The sequence below is a fragment of the Acartia tonsa genome, chromosome 6 (genome assembly GCF_053477335.1).
Source record: "Acartia tonsa isolate MP-2025a chromosome 6, ASM5347733v1, whole genome shotgun sequence".
NCBI classification, from domain to species: domain Eukaryota; kingdom Metazoa; phylum Arthropoda; class Copepoda; order Calanoida; family Acartiidae; genus Acartia; species Acartia tonsa.
The window spans coordinates 11,036,208-11,055,500 of NC_137265.1; the positions used below are offsets into that span (position 1 = coordinate 11,036,208).

Below are 19,293 nucleotides of genomic sequence, written 5' to 3' on the forward strand. Positions count from 1 at the left end.
TGGGGGGTCAAATATATACTAGGACACCTATGGAATCAGACTGCAGAGCCCAAATTTGAATTAAGTCCCCAACAAACTTTTTTTGGGGGATTTAAAAATTAATTTTTAGTTTTGCTGTAATCATTTTGACCGAATGTTTTGAGAGATTTTAAGGCAATGAGAAAAAATTGAAATTGAAAATATTTTTATTTTATTTTGTTTAATAATGGCAAAAAATCGTAGCTCAATTTTATCCTAGTCAAAGAGCAAAAATTTAACGTCCAAAAGTACCTTGTGTACATTCTTTCTGACTTATAATTCCATGGCAAAAAGAACTATTTTTGTACATTTTTATTAAAAACAATATTTTATGTTTAAAATACTAAGAAAAGCATAAGGAAATTCGTGGTAAATTATAGAAAAATAATGCAATAAATATATTAAAATCGTTGCTGTACACTATTGTTTACAAACAAAGAACTGGTTTTGAGTATGTACAACACCTATATAAGCCAAGGAATACAACAATAGAATCGTAGTCTGATCCAGTAGTCAAAGAGAGAGCTACTAAAGATTAAGTCCTTTCGAGACCAAGAAGGCCAGCTACCAAGAACAAACCTATCCAGAGTGGTAAGTCCCATTCTAAATTGATTTATTATTTTTATTACTCAAATCCATAGAAAAATTAGATTGGATTAAACTAAAGTAAACTTATTGACCTATGCTTTTGTAATTGGATATTACATTAATTTTTATCAGAATTACTAATTGATAGAAGATTTTCCTAGAGATTGAAAGTGTAAAAGTTTCTTAATGTATTGATTTATCATAGCTTCAAGTAGTAGGATCAGTTGTCCCAATAGAAGTTATAATAAATTAATTTGTATATTTTTTAGAACACTAATCTTCATTACTTGATTTATTGATTGATTGTACATTGCTGTAAACCCCAGCAAATTGATTGATTGTACATTGGTGTAAACCCCAGCAAATTACTAATTTATTGATTGATTGATTTATTTAATTATTCTAATCTTAAATTCCCTAGCTACAAATTGGAATAATTCATATAGCCTTTTATACATATAATTTATTATTTATTGTATGTTTTTTAGGTTGGATATGTCAAATACTCTTTGACATATTCAATCTATGCTATTAATTCTAGCTGTTTAGGTTCATTTAGCTGATACATTTGATTATAATAGCCTAGCCTAACCTGGAATGAAAAACCTGCCTGCTTGAGCTTGGAAGACTCAATGTCCGGTAATGATTTATATATTTATCTCTTCCTAACTATTTGATTTATTCAAATCTTTAAAGATTTAAAATCATTTGATCCTAATGGAAATTAATTACCATTTGCTAGTTTAATTCTTAATTGTTACTTTTATTCCATGAAAGACCCTTTGTCTGGACTGGTAAATGTAATAATCTAGAATATTTGTTATTTATTTTATCAAACTGAAAGTTATTTGCTGAAAGAATGATTTAAATAAATACAATAAAAACTAGTAAATTTGTTAGTTTTATCCTATTTATTCAAATATCTGAGTTTCTTATTATTTAACATTTTATTGAATTTTCTAATATTTCAGTAAAACTTCTGTTATGCAACATGAGACTCGAGCTCCTAAATCCTGGTTATTCTTAAATATTTGTTAATGTGTGATTATTTTTATATTTGTAAATATGCACTTGTTGAAATACAAGCTTTAATGTAACCCCAATTGTTCTTTAATGCAAGGGAAAATTATAGAAATTTAAATGAATAAATTGTAACAAAAATCAATGAACAACCAAGCAAAACTCTCAAAACACTGAAGCAAACGCTTTTTTTTACTTCGGGTAATATTGTGGCTTACAGAACATTTTTATATAATTCACTTTATATTGATACAATAAAAAAACATTACTCTGTTCATTGGAAATAATTTTTTTTTTCTAAAACAATTAATTTCATTGAAAAATCTAACATTTACAATAAAACAAATAATTCTGAAATCTAACCAATAAGAAGTCTTGTTTTATATAATTCTTTACAATTCAAAAAAAGAGTGTTTTCACAAAGTGACTTATTTCAAATGTAGTTAAATATTTTTTATTTAATTAAAATGAAAAGAATGAAAACCGTACATATAAAAGATACATACTTTTTAAAATTATTTTAAAAGATAAGTTTGAATAATCTTATTTTATAACACATTTGTATATGTGACAAAAATAAATTTGTTGTATTGCATAAACATTTGTTGTCATTTAACCCTTTACAGCCATTTTTTATGTTTTTAAAATAAGTGAGAGAACACAAACATGTTAATGTTAATTCGTTGATATATTATAAAGAATTAACTTTTTAGTGAATTTTTATAGTAAAATCATACGGCCTAATTTTACTCTATACCAGAATACAATAATTATGAAGCAAAACACTCTAAAAGCTACGAATTTTACCCAAATAAAAAAAAGACCTTTTGCTCGGATCAAAATGATCACGGCAACAGTAAAAATTAATATTTAAATCCCCCCAAAAAAGTTTATTGGGGACTTAATTCAAATTTAGGCTCTGCAGTCTCATTCTACTGGTGTCATAGTATATTTTTTATATACGTTTTAAAAATAGGTTAAAAACAGTTTAATATAATCTCAAATATAGGGCAAAATTGTCTCTCGTTCTTTAAAAAACGGCTTTTCCCGAAAATTTTAACTATGTCCTAGTTTGGGGGAAAAATTTCCGGACTATATAAATGTGCAGTTAATTGTCTTTTTTTCCTCCTATAGCTAAAACTAAACTTTTTGACATAGTTCTCTATTTTTCCTAACGGTTAAGCTGACTTTTAACAATATCCTTGATGTAAAGTAAACCAATGTATAGTTACTTAAAAATTGATAAAATAAGTAATATTTTTTATTGAAAACCAAATACAATAACAAAGCTAGAAACAGGTTATTTTATTAGTATCCAAGTAACTTTAGATGGCCCATCTCTCGCCCACCTTTAATTACAAAGAAGGTGTATCAACTTTTTTTTTTATGGCTAGCCGGTTCTTTTAGTAAGTAGTAGATGTAAAATTTTTCATAGAATTCAGATATGCAATCGGTTTTTTTGTAGACCTCTTATTTTTTAAGTAATTTAAGTTTTTTAAAAAAATAATTAAGTCGGTTTTAAGGTACTAAAACGCAACAAAATAAAGGAAGAAAATGGCCAATAAGAACAAAAATAGTAAGGTCTTTAATTTGACACCTTACTTTTAAAATTCTGTTGAGTAATTATTGAAAAAATCTATTTTTTTAACCTCGGTTTAATAAAAACTTTAGGCCTAAATATTTTCTCAAACAGACATAAAAAAACATGGGTTCATATATACCTTTAGAATCAGAAAAATATTACGAATCCATTGTAAGCAAAATTGAAAAAAAGTAAAAAAATAAAAAAATATAAAAATGGCCAATTGTATTTTTTGTTCTGGCAACACTATTGTCTTCCCTTTTTTACCCCCACTTTACCCCCTCTATACCCCCTTCCCATTTTTATACACAATTCAAAAGTTAAGACGTTGCCTGTACAATATAATATGATATTTTCATATAATTCCTTTTATTGTAGTTTATATACTATATTGTAAACTTTTTTTTTCAATTTTGCTTACAATGAATTCGTAATATTTTTCTGATTCTAAAGGTATATATGAACCCATATTCTTTTACTTGTGAAATGATAAAATTGAGTTCAAAGTTTTTATTCTTGTGGGTTTAAAAAAATCGATTTTTTCAATAATTACCTGACAGAATTGAAAAAGTAAGGTGTCAAATTAAAGATCTTACTATTTTTGTTCATAATGGCCATTTTCTTTCTTTTTTTTGTTGCATTTTAGTACCTTAAAATCGACTTAATTTTTTTTTTTAAACTTAAATTACTTAAAAAATAAGAGGTCTACAAAAAAACCGATTGCATATCTGAATTCTATGAAAAATTTTACATCTACTACTTACTAAAAGGACCGACTAGCTATAAAAAAAAAAGTTGATACAACTTCTTTGTAAATAATAAAGGTGCAATATTTCTTTATAAACAGTCTGATAAAAGTGTAAACTAATTCTTCAAAGTGGGTTATTTATTGTCCAACACAATAAAAAAGAATATCATTATTTTAAATAACCTATGAGATTCAACCCTTTGTAGACTTTGAGGTATTTTTTTGTCAATACAAATCTAACCCATTAGTGACGAACTGGGTTTTAAAACCCGGTTCCATCCAGTTCCAAAAAATCACAAAAATAACCGGTTTCCAGTCTACAAATTGCATCATTCTCAATATGAATCCCCCCTCTACTACCCTGGTTTTCATTTCCCCCTGGAGCAGGCAGTTTTGCTTACTTCCGTTTGCCGGTATAGCTCAACAAAATTTGAAAACCACGAAAATTTTGGTGAATTTAAAATACCCCTTCTAACTTTTTTGTTTTTATAGTAAAGTTGCTGATTTTTTTGTGAAATCTAAAGTTTATTAACAAGTACATCTATTTGTGAAATCGTTTTATTCAAATTACTATTTTTTATATGATTTTTTTATTGTTTTTTTACGCCCTATTATGACCCGGTTCGGCATGGCCATAAATACCCAGCAGTTTTAAAACCCGGCTCGGCTTTGGTTTATTACCCGGTTTTAACTTTTCAACCATTAAATATTTGTTTATGATTTATTATTCTTGAGCCACCCTAATAAGTATACCCTAGTAATCTCTATATGTGTCCTCCAATATTTTTATGCTCTTTTTCTGATATTTATCACCCAATTTTTATATGTTCTTTTTTTGTAGTGTGTGTGTATTAAAACTTCAACAAACGGGCTTTTTTAACCGAAAAGGGTGGTACCTATAGCCAAAACACTAAATGTGATATAAATTGCTTCGTATATTACTTGTAGCTCTATAGATTACATGAGGTTATGTAGTTTTCAATTACGAATGGTATCAAAGTTCTAAAAAGTGTTCATCTCACTTTGGGCGTTCAAAAGTTACATTATTCATTTTTTTGTCAAAATAACCGGGTATTTAGAAAAAAACGGGTTTTAATGCCAGCAGAAACCGCTCAAAACGGGTCTCAATGCCCGTTAGGCATTTATGGCCATGCCAAACCCATTTTGTTTGCAACTTTCCTGTGCACGCCACTAGAGCAAAACAAAATAATTGGAATTTTGTTTTGACCATTATAAAGCTTCCCTGAGATTTTCAGCTCGATCGGCTCATAAAAGTGGCGCTCGGCACTAATAGGTTAAGATAGAACAAAAACGTTCAGATTTACCTTGTTTTTTCCTTTTTCCCTCCCAAAATACCATAAAATCAATGCATTATTTCTAGATATTTTTGTTAATAGGACGTTTTTGGTTGATCAATGTAGTGAAATGTGCTTAGAAAATGTTACGATTTGATAATCAGATGAGAAATTTTTACGTTCACACTCCCTTTAAGTGAAAGCTTTTCATTACATTAAGTTTTAAGTCTTAAGTATGTGTTATAAAATATAACATAAACCAAAGTTAAACTTTATCTGAGAGTGATAGGACAATGGCAGATTGGTTATCACACCTTTTTACATAAAAATGAAATAGTTTTGCAAGGGTAATTAATATTTTATTGTCCTTTACCATTATCCCAAAGTTAATTAAATCTATAAGGCTTTTGAATCTAATTTATTAAGCTATTTGAAATATATTTAAATCTATTTTTACAGTTTTAAAGAATCCTGAGAATCAACCTACAATGAAAGCCAAAATAGACAGGCAAAATTTCTGGATTCTATTTTGTACTTCAGTTTGAATTTTCATTGGTTTGAAATAAATGCACAATTAAAGTAACCTTTGTTTATTTTTTGTTATTTATGAATCATTCCAGTAATACAGCAAAGGAATTTTTCAACCATATGATTTTTAAAAAGCTATCTTTGTCTTAAGAAATACAAATTTTATCTCTTTCCTGTCAAAAGTTTTACACATTTCTTCCAATAACTTAGCCAGATTGTTCTTCTGCAGTTATTCTATTGGCTGATTTAGAGATGGTGTCTCTAAATTTTCACAATTCTTAATAAGTAAAGAATTCAATACCTTAATGTTTAAGATCAAAAAGAAAACAAATAAAACACTAAGACAAGTTAACCAAATTCAAGTCAAATCACAACTGCTGCATTGATTTCACATTAAAGGAAGCCTGCAAGAAATACCACGCTTTAACTGCTGAAAGACTGCCACAAGTAGACCCAATGCTCAAAATTTGAAGCCTTCAGCTTCTATAACAAAAAAAGTTTTAGGCGTTTTAAATGACATTTATGTGCAATGAAAATTTTGAAAAAATCTCAATGCTAATGTTAGAAATTTTGAAATTTAACTACGTGGCCTAGAAATAAAAAATTATAGGCTTATTTTTGTCATAAATTTAGGTTGCCAGTACCTAATTATATTTTTACAATAGAAATACCCATTTTTATAGTCACAATCATTAAAAAAAATTAGGTTTAACTCATGTTATACCAAGTGTACTGTACCCAATCAGAAGGCTGAATTAGCTAAGCAACCAAACACAGCTAAGCTTGTATTAGTTTATCCCTTTCTTTCCTCTATGATTTTTGTTTACAAATGCAATTTAAATCGAATTTTTTTCATAGATTTTGACTATGAAAGTTGGTGTTTTTATTTTAAAAATCTAATCAGTTACCAGCAATCTAAGTTTCTGACAAAGATAAAGTTATAATTTTGTGTCTAGGTGACGCAATTCAATATTGTTTTTTCTTTTATGAGCATTGAAAATCTTTTAAAATTTTCATTGTACATAACATGCTATTTTGAAATGCCTATAACTTTTTTGTTATTGAAGCTGAAGACTTGAAATTTGGGGTATTGGGTCTACTTGTGGCAGTCTTTTAGCAGTTAAAGCGTGGTATTTCTTGCAGGCGTCCTTTAAGGGTACTTTTAGGGTTTCAAAGTTGGACAAAAAATATTTTTTTTGAAAATTTTTCAGTAGGTGTTAAAGAACGACCTACACAAAAATTGGTAAGACCTAGAACTAATCTGTAAAAACCTTTTTAACTAGGATTGTGCCCTATTTTTCAAATCGGTTGAGAGCTTTAAAATAGAGTTAATATTTTTTTCAAATTGACCAGAGTTGGTGGCAGGGCATTTTCAGGTAATTTTTAAAAAAAATTTAAATTTGATTTTTAAGGTCAATTTTTAGGTTTTCCAAAATTCAATATGGGCTTTTTAAGAATTAGGCCAAAAAGTAGGTAGGACAGTGTTTTTGTATGAAAATATTTTATTTTTCAAGAAAATTTTTGCAAAAAAATCAAAATTTCACATCTTTAAAAAAAATGATTTTTGACATAGAAGGAATAGTTTAATCCGTATGAAATTTTTTATGGATAATCCCTCTAACCTAACCTAATAATGTCTGATTGGCTGTTTTTCATTGATTTTTTTTAGGTTGAAAAAAATGTTTTTGGTTTAGCCCCCCTGTGGGGTATTAATCGGTAACAACTTTGAGTCCAATTATATCAAACTTCTAAAAGTCCTAGGATAACCTGATAGTCTTTTCCATAAGCTTTCTAATGGTCTTGGTTTCATTAGAAAATATTTTCTTTCTTCAAAAACTGAAAAATTACCGGTTTAGCCCGCCCTCACCCTAATGCAAGAAAATTTAACTCTTTCATTTTTACAAAAATAATTAATTATAAATTTTTGATTAATTGTTTATAAGAAATTAATGAAAGTTTTTGTTTATTAGGCTTATATACCAAATCATGCCTTTTTTTGATAAATTACTTTCAAGCAATCAATCAAAATTTTTGCTATTATCCAAATCATGGTAATTTTACGAAAAAATACTTATAATCAATCAATAAAAATTACTGCTTATTTGGCTCATATACCAAATCATGCTGTTTTATGATAAAATACTTATAAGTAATCAATTTGATTGATTGATTGATTAGCCATAGTTTTGTATGATTTTGACCTGGAGTAGGCTGAGACAATTTTCTCATAGAAATAGGGCTATCAAGCTCCATGTTCAAGCACATTTTGACTTGACTTGCTATCTCATGAGATCTACTCTTACCTTACCCTTGCAGAATATGGCAGATGTCCCAAAATAAGTCACGGTAATGAATGACGCTCTCCAAAGAGGAGCTTGGGTTAAGGGTAGTACTGTAAGTAAGTGACTATTAGGTATCCAAACTTACTCAATAATCCCCTTCTTACACAACCAGGGGATGATGCACGATTAATGTTGTGAATGAGAAATTAGAGTCAACCTACAGAGAATTGAACTTGAACTCTCACCACTGTAGCTCAGTGTGCTACCACTAAGCATGACACCCCTACTAAGTAATCCATGAAAATTATTTGAATTATATATATACAAAATCATACTATTTTTTGATAAATTACTTATAAACAATCAATGAGAATTATTGCTTATTTGGCTTATATACCAAATCATGCCTTTTTATGTTAAATTTCTTTTAAGCAATCGATGAAAATTTTTGCTTATTTGGATTATATAGGCCAAATCTTTAATTTTCGTCATAAACTGCTTACAGGAAGGAAGGGATTAAGGGGGGGGGGGGGGGGAAGTTCTGACACATTTGCGTAAACCTAGCACCTAGGCTTTATCTTCGGACTGAGAGGATAGGTTATTAGGGATAAAATCATTCTTATATGATGTATTTCCCCTAGATTTAAGATTTTTAGATAGGCCTCCAGGTTCCGGAGCTCCAGGCCTCAAGGTGGTCTCTCTACAGGTAAAAATGAAAAAAAAAAAAATTTTAAGAGTTAGAAGTCAGCTTATGAGACAAAATATGAATGTTTTTTCTTCAAATATGTGAATAACAATCAAAAAGAAGCATATTTTGTTTTATAAGTTAACCTTTAATTCTTCAAAAAAAAAATCTTATTTTTAAGTTTTTATCTGTACAGAGACCACCTGGAGGCCTGAAGCTCCGGAACCTGGAGGCCTATCCAAAAAATCTTAAATCTGGGGAAAATTCATCATATAAGATTGATTTTATTCCTTATAACCTATCCTCTCAGTCCAAAGATAAAGCCTATACACCAGGTTTACGCAAATGTGTCAGAACTTCCCCCCCCCCCCTTATTACTCCTCCTTCTTTTTCATCACTTCAACTGATACAAGCAACTTTTCCTATAAATGTCCATTTATTTACTCCATCCACTTTTAACTCACAAATCAGACCAAATTGTTCAGTAATTGATCAGTAATTTACCTCAAAAATGCACAATTAGATAAGTAATTAACCTTTTAGTGCTTATTTACACGGTGAGAGATTACTAGGGAAATATTAAGATGAAATTAATTGAACAAAAAAATTACAAATATATACAATTGAATTAATTAATAAACGACTTTCTTAAAATAATTTTGATTACTTATTTGATACACTTTTAAAAGTATTTTTTAAATAAACAAAACATCTTTTATAAAAGGCTCTTTGTATGTTTTGTTTAATTAATTAAGAATATACAACAATGTTTAAATTATATATAAAATCTATGCTTTTTTTCACATTTGACATAATTTTAAACTAGTATGGTACATTTCTATTATGTCGATGTTAAAAAAGTAATGGAAGATTACAGAAACATAGATATTAAAAATGTAAACCATGATTCCAGTTTCGCCTCTATTGAAAGTGGAATCTTACATTTTAAAAATCGTATCGGCGTTGAAGATATCTTCACCAAGAGAGGCAAAAGTGGAATCTTACATTTCAAAAATCGTATCGGCGTTGAAGATATCTTCACCAAGAGAGGGGAAAGTGGAAGGGTAGATTATAGTTTTAGAGGGTCCAAACCATAATCATAGATTATGTTTCTGCTTCTATAAAAATGGATTCAACTCCCTAACTGATTAATTGTCTTTTCTCATTACTTCCTAGCCGAAAATAGATCTTTATCAACAGATCTTTGATAATGGAGCTACTGTTTTCAACCTGGAAGAACTGGACCAAACATTTTGGATCCCACCCGAAAATTCTACAGGGGATGATTCCTACTTTCTAACAGGTATGGCCAGGGTAAACAGTAGAAAAAGTACAAGCAGCAAAATAATAGTATTTATAATTCCTAAAAGTAAAGCTTATGGCAATTTTAACAATATGCATAATATTTTCTTCTGTTTACACACGCAATTTAAATTTTTTTTTAATGACGCATTTTTTTGCAACATTTACATTAAAAACATAATTTGCCTTCATCTTGTAAGGTAGAAGGCCCCAAAACACTAACATCCAAACTATTGCAGAAAACCAACCCATTGATTGCATGATTTTGTCCTGACTGTACATGGTAATGAATTATGCTGTTTTTAGCCAATCATTTTCTAAACCCTTACTATTTATGTCGAGCATTTGACATATCAGCATTAGGTACAATTTTTAACGTCTTTGGTTATGATGTGGTGTTTGACCGAGATTGAATAGATTTTTTTATTCTAGATTTAAAGTGTCGAAGGAAAAGTTGGGAGTTGACTATAATTTTACAAAATACAAATCAAAAAGATAGAGCTACAAAGGTTTAACAATTTTTAAAAAGCAAACGAAGCTTTTCTACTATTGGGGCCAGTTAACCCATTTTCTAACGTCCGTCCGTAACGGATAGCTCTGTTTGTTATTATAGTGGATGGGGGATCGTTATTTTAGCCAGCTACAAGTTTCACTTTATCAAAGTACATGATAATCTGGTGTAAGATCCAAATTATAATAAATACATTAATGTATGTTAATTTCTTGGACTTTAACCCCTCCCCCCGTTTAACGTCACTGACAACCTATTTTACTTCTACTGTATTTCTAAGATCATCATTCATACAGAGAGGGAAAATTTAGTTTAACTGAATTGGGGGAAGGATTTATTTATCTAATCTCAGAAATTAATTATACGGTATTTTCCCTCAAAGTTCTTAGCGAGCAAAGAAACCTCTCTCTTATTTTTGAAACAAATTGAAATTTGGGATGGGAGTATTTCTAAATTATACCTGACTCCTACGCACACTTATTAAATTTAACCAACCAAAGAATTTTTTATCCAATCTTAACCAGACAAATGCCATCTAGCTAAAAAAGATGCGTAGATTTCATTTCTGGCAACCAGAAAATCCGCAGAAATCGAATTCACGAGATCCAAAAAAGTTTCATTAAAAAAAACCTTACACCAAAAATAACAAACAATAATTATAACGACGACTTAGTTTCTTTTTCCTGTTTAATACGAATATTGAAACTAATTTTCAGGCATGCATGTTTGTTGGTATAGTACTTTTTTTAGAAACCAAAATACAGACATATATAAAACTACGAAATTGTATATTAGTCACTAGAAAGATTATATTTTTTTTCTTGCTTTAAAACAACTTTTTGTACATAAAAACCCGTAATGTCTTCATTATTGACACAAACATGCATGCTGTATAGTTTTAAAAAATTTAGTCAAATAAAATACCTGATTAGAATACAAAGCAAGAAATAAAGGTTATCAACTCCCTATGAGCTTTTTGTGTTAAATAGAATTATTAATAAGAATAAAAGAGTTTCAAAAAAAAGTAAAATAACAAAATGTTAGATGAATTGTTAATTTTAAATCAATCAAAAAATGTTTTACATTCTTATAATTAATTTCAATAAAACATATATATGCTCAAGAAAGGTTATTTATAATTATGAATTCTACCAGACTAAAATATAAAAGGGGAAATAGTTTATGAAGACGACACAAAATGATTTTAAAAATTACTTATTTTTATCTTTTTTTTTAATCTTTAACAATTTTAATGTTTTTATTATGTAAATATATAAAGTATTATTCAAACTTAAAGGATTTAATCTTTTTCTTTGTAATTTATATGTCAAAACAGTGTAAAAATGAAGTTCTTAATTACGAATTTTCAAATCATTAGATTTTAATACAATTTATTATAGAAATAAAGAATAATTTCAACAAAAAAAAATTGCTACAAAAAGGCTTACTGTATTATTAAACTGACTTAATTGTATAATTGCATTTATTTTGTTTATTTACCTTGAAAAATGAGTGTTTAAGTGCTGCATTGGTTAAAATCAAACTTAAAAGTGCTCTTTATTCAGTGACAGAGTGAAAAAAATATATACCTTGTTTTATAGTTTTTGATCTCTTTTTTTATATATTTTTATCTGATATGTATATCAAAATTTAAAAGTATCTATTTCATTAGATATTCATACTTTGCTAAAACGTCTTGGTTACTTTTTGCACTATATTTGCTCTAAAAAGGATTCTTTATCTGACTTTTACATTTAAAATGAAAGATTTTATGCCAATTTTTGTGTTGACTGTAGAAAAAAATAATTATTTTGTTTATATGCAATTTTCTATAATAAAATGTGAGAAATGCCTTTTTTCACATGTAGGGCGAAAAAATTAACACTGAAAATATTTTTTACGTCTTAAGCATGTCCTAAACTCAAAGATAATAAACTTTCATAAAAGATTTATTTCAGAATATGTCATTTAGGGCATAAAATTAATTTTGCAAATTAACATTGCAACTGTTTGCCAATAACTTTTAAAAATGATTTCTGCGGGTTTTCTAACTTACATGGGTGTTTTCTACACATTTTTCCCTTTCTAAAAATACCTTCCTCATAAAGATTGGCTTCCGGAAAGTATATACTTTTCAAAAATGATATGTGTATACGGAAGCCCTAACACTAGGAGGCCTCTACCCAATAAAACCTAATCTTACCTGACCTAAAGGAAAAAATACAAAAAAAACTACCCCACCTTCCTTTTCATTTAATTCAAATTTAGTGTTTCTGTGCTCGACTATGCACTTAAGGGGAAACCGCCTATTATTTAGGACTACCAGTTATTTATCGAGGGAGACGAAAAAGAGACAATTAACGGAAGCTTCTGCTCACCAAAGTCAACGGTTAGACACTTAAAATCAAGTGAATTATAGAGTAGCTTCGCTGCTTACAAGATGACATCATCAATGAGTGGTAAAGAAAAAAAAACACAAATGAATATGGGGACAAAGTAAGTTAAAGATCAGATGTTCAGTTGTCATCAATAAGAAAGGGAAATAAAGAGAATATATGTACAAAAAAATCACGAAACCGTTATAAAAATTTTAAATTATTTTTCTTTTTTTTCAGCTGACTATCTTAAACATTAGCTGACTAAATTAAACTTGATCATTAGCTACGCTACCAAAAACATGGATAATCATAATTAATAGAATTTTTTCTATTTGTTTTTTTCTTCTATTTTTTCTCCATTTTTTCAAATATATTGAGAAAGAAAATCTTCGAACTGAAAAACAACGAGAAAGAAATCCTCCAATGAAAACGATAAAACAATAAACTTTCTAATTCTCCTTGTAAAAATTATTATTGTTTTACAGGACTGTGACCGTGGAAAATTTCATATTCATCGAATTCAGATGGATTATCCGCAGTACATAAAGTTTTCTGTACTGTCTCATGAAGGCAAAGGAGGGGGACTCAGATTTTTTAATGTCAGCCTCCCAGCATTCAAGGATGAAGGTATAAATGTCAAAAAGCCATAGCGTAAAGAGCAATGAGTCGGGCAGGTGTGAAGTTCGAATCTGGACCACACTGCGTCATACTAGAGACACTAAAAGTTGTACCATCTTAAAAATATCCTTTTGGTAAAATTGATATGCTGGTATCATTTCATGGTTCTGAAGGGATAAGGCAATTGCTGATAAATTTATGTTTATCCCTAATATCATACACAAAATTACCCCTTCTGTATATTACAATTAGTGGTTGATACGTTTGGAAACTCAACTTAATAAACCAACCAATCGAAATTTAAAAAGTTCCCCAAAGTTGTTACAAGAATGAATAGGAAAACGTTATTTTAAAACTTTGGGGACTATAAAGGTATCATGTAGGTTTCAGAGAAATATTGGTTTGGGGGGAAAGGGGAAGGGGTGAGGGCTAAATAATAATATCTTTTTTAATTGTGTTTTTAGACAAATGTTACAACAGCCTAAATTTCCTAAATCCTGTTGGAAAGATAGAAAAGGATGATGTCTCCTCCCCAGATCTTTGCTCTATTCTTTGTCAATATGGTAATAATATCTATGGCCAAGGCGTTGCTACAAAAATCCACCTAAAAATCAAAAAATCCTAATGGGTCTTAATCCTCTATCTAATTTTATGATTTATGAATATTAATAAATCGAATTTCTTTTCATTTTAGGCAGAAAAAAATCCTCCAACCGTTATTTTAAAAATCTTTGAACATATAATGTCGTCAACCTTATAGTTAATGTGTAGTTTCAAACTTTTTAAATCGGCTCCGGCCTCCGACAACTTTTCCAAAGTATGTTAGTACTGTCCAATTGCAAAGTTTCAGACCTTCAGGCCTTTCTTACCCTAAAAAAAACTCTTTCTGGAAGGCCTGTAATCTGAGGTATTTTGTCCATTGGTATTTTTTTATGCCTTTAGTTGATTAGGTCTTTTTTTGTTCATTTAGAAAATATTACTCAATTTTTTTGCCTTATGTTATTTACTTACGATCATTTCTTTTTTTGGTGAATGAACATTTTGTTTATATAAAATATCTTTTCTTTATTTTAGAGTTTACTTGTCATTATTGGTCTTGGAGTAAGGATAAACAAACTTGTCTTTTAGTTCAGGTGAACTTATTGTAAGTAGCAGAATGTTTGTAAGTTTGTATATTTTGTTATTAAAAGCGAAGCTTTTCTATAATTAGGATCGGTCCGTCCGTGCGTCCGTACGTCTGAGACAGATAGCTTTTTTGTTGATTTAGGCATGTTTGAATTGTCATATCGATTTCAAACTTTGCATGGTGATTCCTGTAGTAGTTAGGTACGATTTAGAAAGCGTAGCAACTCTATAATCATTTTAAACACGTTGATTTTTCTACTTTTTTAACAACAAAATTTTATGTGATCTAATTATCCGAATGATCTGATTTTTGGTATATTGATTCCTGGGACAACAAAGTACAATGTTATAAGCGAAGCAAGTCATAAAAATGTAAGTATGTCCATAAAAATTATCCTGTATCAAGCAGTTCTTCAACAAATTTACTTACAATTTTGCTTCGACTCTTTTACATTTATATTCTGATTATTCAGTTCTGACTCTATACAAGTGTTAATGTCCGATTGTCCTACCATTTCAATGCTTCGCTTTTATGGATGTTGTCATCCTTGTCTATTTATAATTTTACTAGCGGCTGCGCTCCTAGCATATAGGAACTCTGTATTTAAAGGTGTAAAAAAGTAGGAAAATGGCCTAAAACCAAACTTTAATATAATAAAGAAATAGCCTAAAACCATCCAGGGACCTATAAGAAGCTTCCATAAAATGGAGAACTAAATCATTTCAGTAGATTTCTTCGGCTTCAGATGTAAAAACCTTACTTTTTTTTCATAAAATAGTATTTGTTAAAAATTCTCAAAACCTTTGCAAAATATAATTATTTCTTATTTGCTCATAAATAAAATTTGTAATAGTGCAATTTTCGTTCTTTCTATTACTGATTGTTATAACCTACCAAAGGGAGAATTTCGTTACATATGAACATTGAGTAAAGAATAAAAATATTAAAAAATTATTGTAATAATAGTGAAGTTTGGTCCATTTAATATTGACATTTCTGATATTTTTTGAGGATTATTTTTAACGCCGCATTTTATTAAACAAGTCTACTGGTTATGAAAATTGGCTTTGAATCTTAGTTTTTAAAAATGAATATCAAAAGAAAAATACTTTATCTGCTTTTGCCTCTCACTCCCAAATTTTTATAATGTGTGCCATCACTTCCCCATAGTTATCAAAGTAACGAATCATTATTATTTATCCAATTATCTCTTTCCCATTGCTGAATTCAACTTCCAAGTTCAATTTTTAATTGAGTTGTTTGAATACCACCCTCAAAATATTCTTTATGTCAGGGGTTTGGAGGTCTTGTTAGAGATTTAAAAGTGACGACAGGAGTAAAAAACTGTTCTCAATTAGGTAAATCTATGATACAAAGTAGTAGGATATTTCTCTGCCTGTCCGTCTGTCTGAAATCTGAACCCAGGAGGTTGTGCTTCTCAGAGAATATATCTACTAGTCTTGCGGTGGTTTTAAGCTATTATTAATCCTGCCTCCCAATTTAAAAATAATATATTTTCTATTTTTTTCTTATATCCTTATTTAATCAAAAAGGTTATGGGACATAGGGCTGTTTATTACACTAGTCTCCAAAGTTTTATAATAACTTTTTCTTATTTGTTGCCTAACAACTTTTAATGAATTTTGATTGGTTAGTTTATTAAGTTGAGTGTTTAAACGTTTCAACCACTAAATGTAATCTACAGAAGAGGTTATTTTGTGAAACATCATTTGGGATGTACATCAATTTATCGGCCATTGTCTTATCTCTTTAGTTACCTGAATTAATAATGTTGTCATTCTTGTTTTATTTTTTAGAGTGTCCGAATAGTTTTAGTCAAGTTATAAAAAATGAAATGCGGACAGAACCTGAGCCCTTTCAAACATACACATTTACAAGCTTTGATAATGTAAGTAAACATTTTTAGTAGCAAAGCTAATCTATAATCAAAATGTCTGTAAGAAACGGAATTGGGGAAAACGTAAATTTTTCAGCTGCTATTTATAAATATGATAGTATCAAGCCGTTTTCACTCCTCAGGAAAGCATAGGCCGCTGATAATTTGTCAGTGTTTCTGTAACAATGTAGCTTACTTATGGATAAGGGATAGGGTTGTCAGCCCTGAGCCCTATGATTGCGGTGCAAAGCGTCCATATCTCAGCAGACAACCAATCCTTTGATTGCACGACCTTTGTCTGAGAAGTCCTAACTGTGCATGGTAGGAGTTGCGCCTGTTTTTGGGCCAAGGCATTTCACCTACTCTAACTAATTTATGTTGCAGCAGCAGTAGGAACCATTTTTAACGTCGTAACGCGGTGTCGGACCGAGATTCAAGCCTATCACCTCCTGACGACGAACGGTTAAATATGATAGACAGCGGAAATTTAAAACATATGTCACCGGGCATTTTCGGAGTAACATGTGTCACTTTTATATATCTATAAATTTGCTACTTTTGGATATTATTCGTCTTTGTTTTAGGAAATATCTTGGTGTGGTATAAAATGTAATTGTGATGAGAAATGTAAATTCTTTGGGTACCGAATCAGCCTGGATGGTGTCCAATGTTTTCTTTTTGCAGAAAAATTTAAATTTGTCATCAATGAAACCTCACAACTTTGCCGCCGTAAATATTTTGTTTCTTTAATGCATAGCTACTCTTTACTTTGATATCGTAGGTTGTTTTATTACCCATTAATGGATTCACCCTTTTTCTATGAAATTGTGCGGATTAAACGAGAGCGTTTTTTTCTAAGGAAAGGATTGTTAGAACCACCCAAAACCCTCTTAACTGGGGGAAGTGACTCAGTCAGGCATCTACCCTTGAACCTTTCCAGCTAAATAGAACTCTGCTGGTGTATGTCCTAGGATCATTCATGCACGGAGTAGGATGGACGGAGGGCTCATCTCTGGTCTACCATCCCTTTTTCTCTTACTACTTTTAATTGTGCATAGTCATTATATTCTTCCTGTTAGCCTTTATGAATATTCCCATCCAAATTTCCTTTTCTGTGTATATTACTATTATTTTTGCATTTATATTCATTCACCCAATTTGCTCAAATCAATTCTTAAACTATGTTTTTTTAAAAAGCTTAACTTTCTGATTACGAATTTGAATGAATTACTTTGAAATCTTTTATTTAGGGTCTGTTGAATTGTCATCTGATTATTTTAAAGAGAATTGTGAAACAGAAACAACTGAAGCAACTACTCTGGTCACTACTCCTGCTGTAACTACCATATCATCTAATGAATCATCTGCAACATCTGAACCAACTTCTGTAACTGCAACTACTGCAACGAATTCTTCAAATGTAACTACTGAATCAACCACCAAATCATCTAATGCATCATCTACTACTACTGCAACTACTGTATCAACTAACTTAACAGCCACAACTGAGTCAACTGATACAAATGCAACAACTGGCAGAGCAATTGGAAATAACTCCGATAATTCAAATAATCAAGAAAAAGGGAAACATAGCATAATTCTATTATTAATACAATTTTAGAACAACCAGAAAAACCATTTAACAAATTAAGAAAAAGAATCATTGTCCTGAATTAAGCTATTTAGTAAGATGAATGAGTTACCCCCCCCCCCCCCTTTTATTAGTTATTATACGTATTTTAGATAAGGGGGAATGGACTACTTCTAGTTTTTTTTTTTACAGGGGTGGGGGGATAAAGAAAGAATACTCCCTACCCCATACCAAATAATCTAAACCTTAATATAACCAGTATTTACAGTCCAGCGATTAGTGAGATCTTAAGTTTCATACAGATGAACAGACATACGGACAGATGGAAAGACAAACAAGAAAAGGATAGATTATGTTATTTTTCAGAAACCCAATCCAAACCTACTAAAGATCCTTCGACTACTGTAAGAACTACTAGAAAAGGTTGGATTTTTTTAATTTTCTACTTATAGGGCCAGTCCGTTAAAACATCCGTATCATAGGATGTGTTTGTAAAGCGATGCATCTTTATAATTTCGTCTCAACATGTAAGTATGTCATTGTCCACCATTAATTTTTATCAATTTTACGCATTGTATTTTTGTTAAGTCGTCTTTTTGTGACATTATAAACTCGCTATTAATATATATTTGATAATTTTCCTTGGTATGATATAATTGTTTTGCTTTTTTGCATGTTGTCATCCATGTTTTAGGTCATCTATCAAACTAACATTCTTTTTTTGATAAGAAAAATCGGGTATCATCATAATTTTAATTAACTACATCCTTTCAAATAGAGTTTTTAGGTGGTAAGTAAATATTTTAAAACTATTCTTATTTAAAAACAGCGATGCTAAATCGCAGCGGTCGTGCAAAGCTTTGATAAGAGACAGTATATACTAAAATTGTAAGAGTCTGATATGCACAATTTTTGGGTAAACGATATGAATCTGTAATATTTGTCCCTGTATAAATTATGGAAATCAGAGAAAAAAAAACAAATCCAAGCCGAAGAAGTCTTCAAACATAAAGGTAAGATTTTAAAAAGTGGAGAGTGAATACTCTATAATTTACTTAATGTTCGAACACCCAATTAGCCTGTTAAAATTCATTCTTAACCATTAAAATACAATTAGTTATATA

General features: G+C 29.8%; 1 protein-coding gene and 1 long non-coding RNA gene across 2 annotated transcripts; both read left to right on the forward strand.

The window, feature by feature from the left end:
- Positions 1-514: 514 nt before the first annotated feature.
- Positions 515-1,703, forward strand: LOC145323262 (uncharacterized). The gene is made up of 2 exons (XR_013880901.1): positions 515-1,245; positions 1,578-1,703. It is a non-coding gene; the product is annotated as an uncharacterized LOC145323262 (long non-coding RNA).
- An 8,235-nt stretch (positions 1,704-9,938) lies between these two features.
- On the forward strand, positions 9,939-18,199 carry LOC145322241 (uncharacterized). Its single transcript, XM_080164105.1, has 10 exons — positions 9,939-10,049; positions 10,481-10,557; positions 12,877-12,948; positions 13,423-13,564; positions 14,020-14,118; positions 14,630-14,688; positions 15,976-16,039; positions 16,499-16,590; positions 17,163-17,307; positions 17,829-18,199. Exons 4-10 carry the CDS (start codon positions 13,462-13,464, stop codon positions 18,197-18,199), a joined length of 933 nt encoding a protein of 310 aa, XP_080020231.1. The 5' UTR covers positions 9,939-10,049; positions 10,481-10,557; positions 12,877-12,948; positions 13,423-13,461.
- Positions 18,200-19,293: the final 1,094 nt, after the last annotated feature.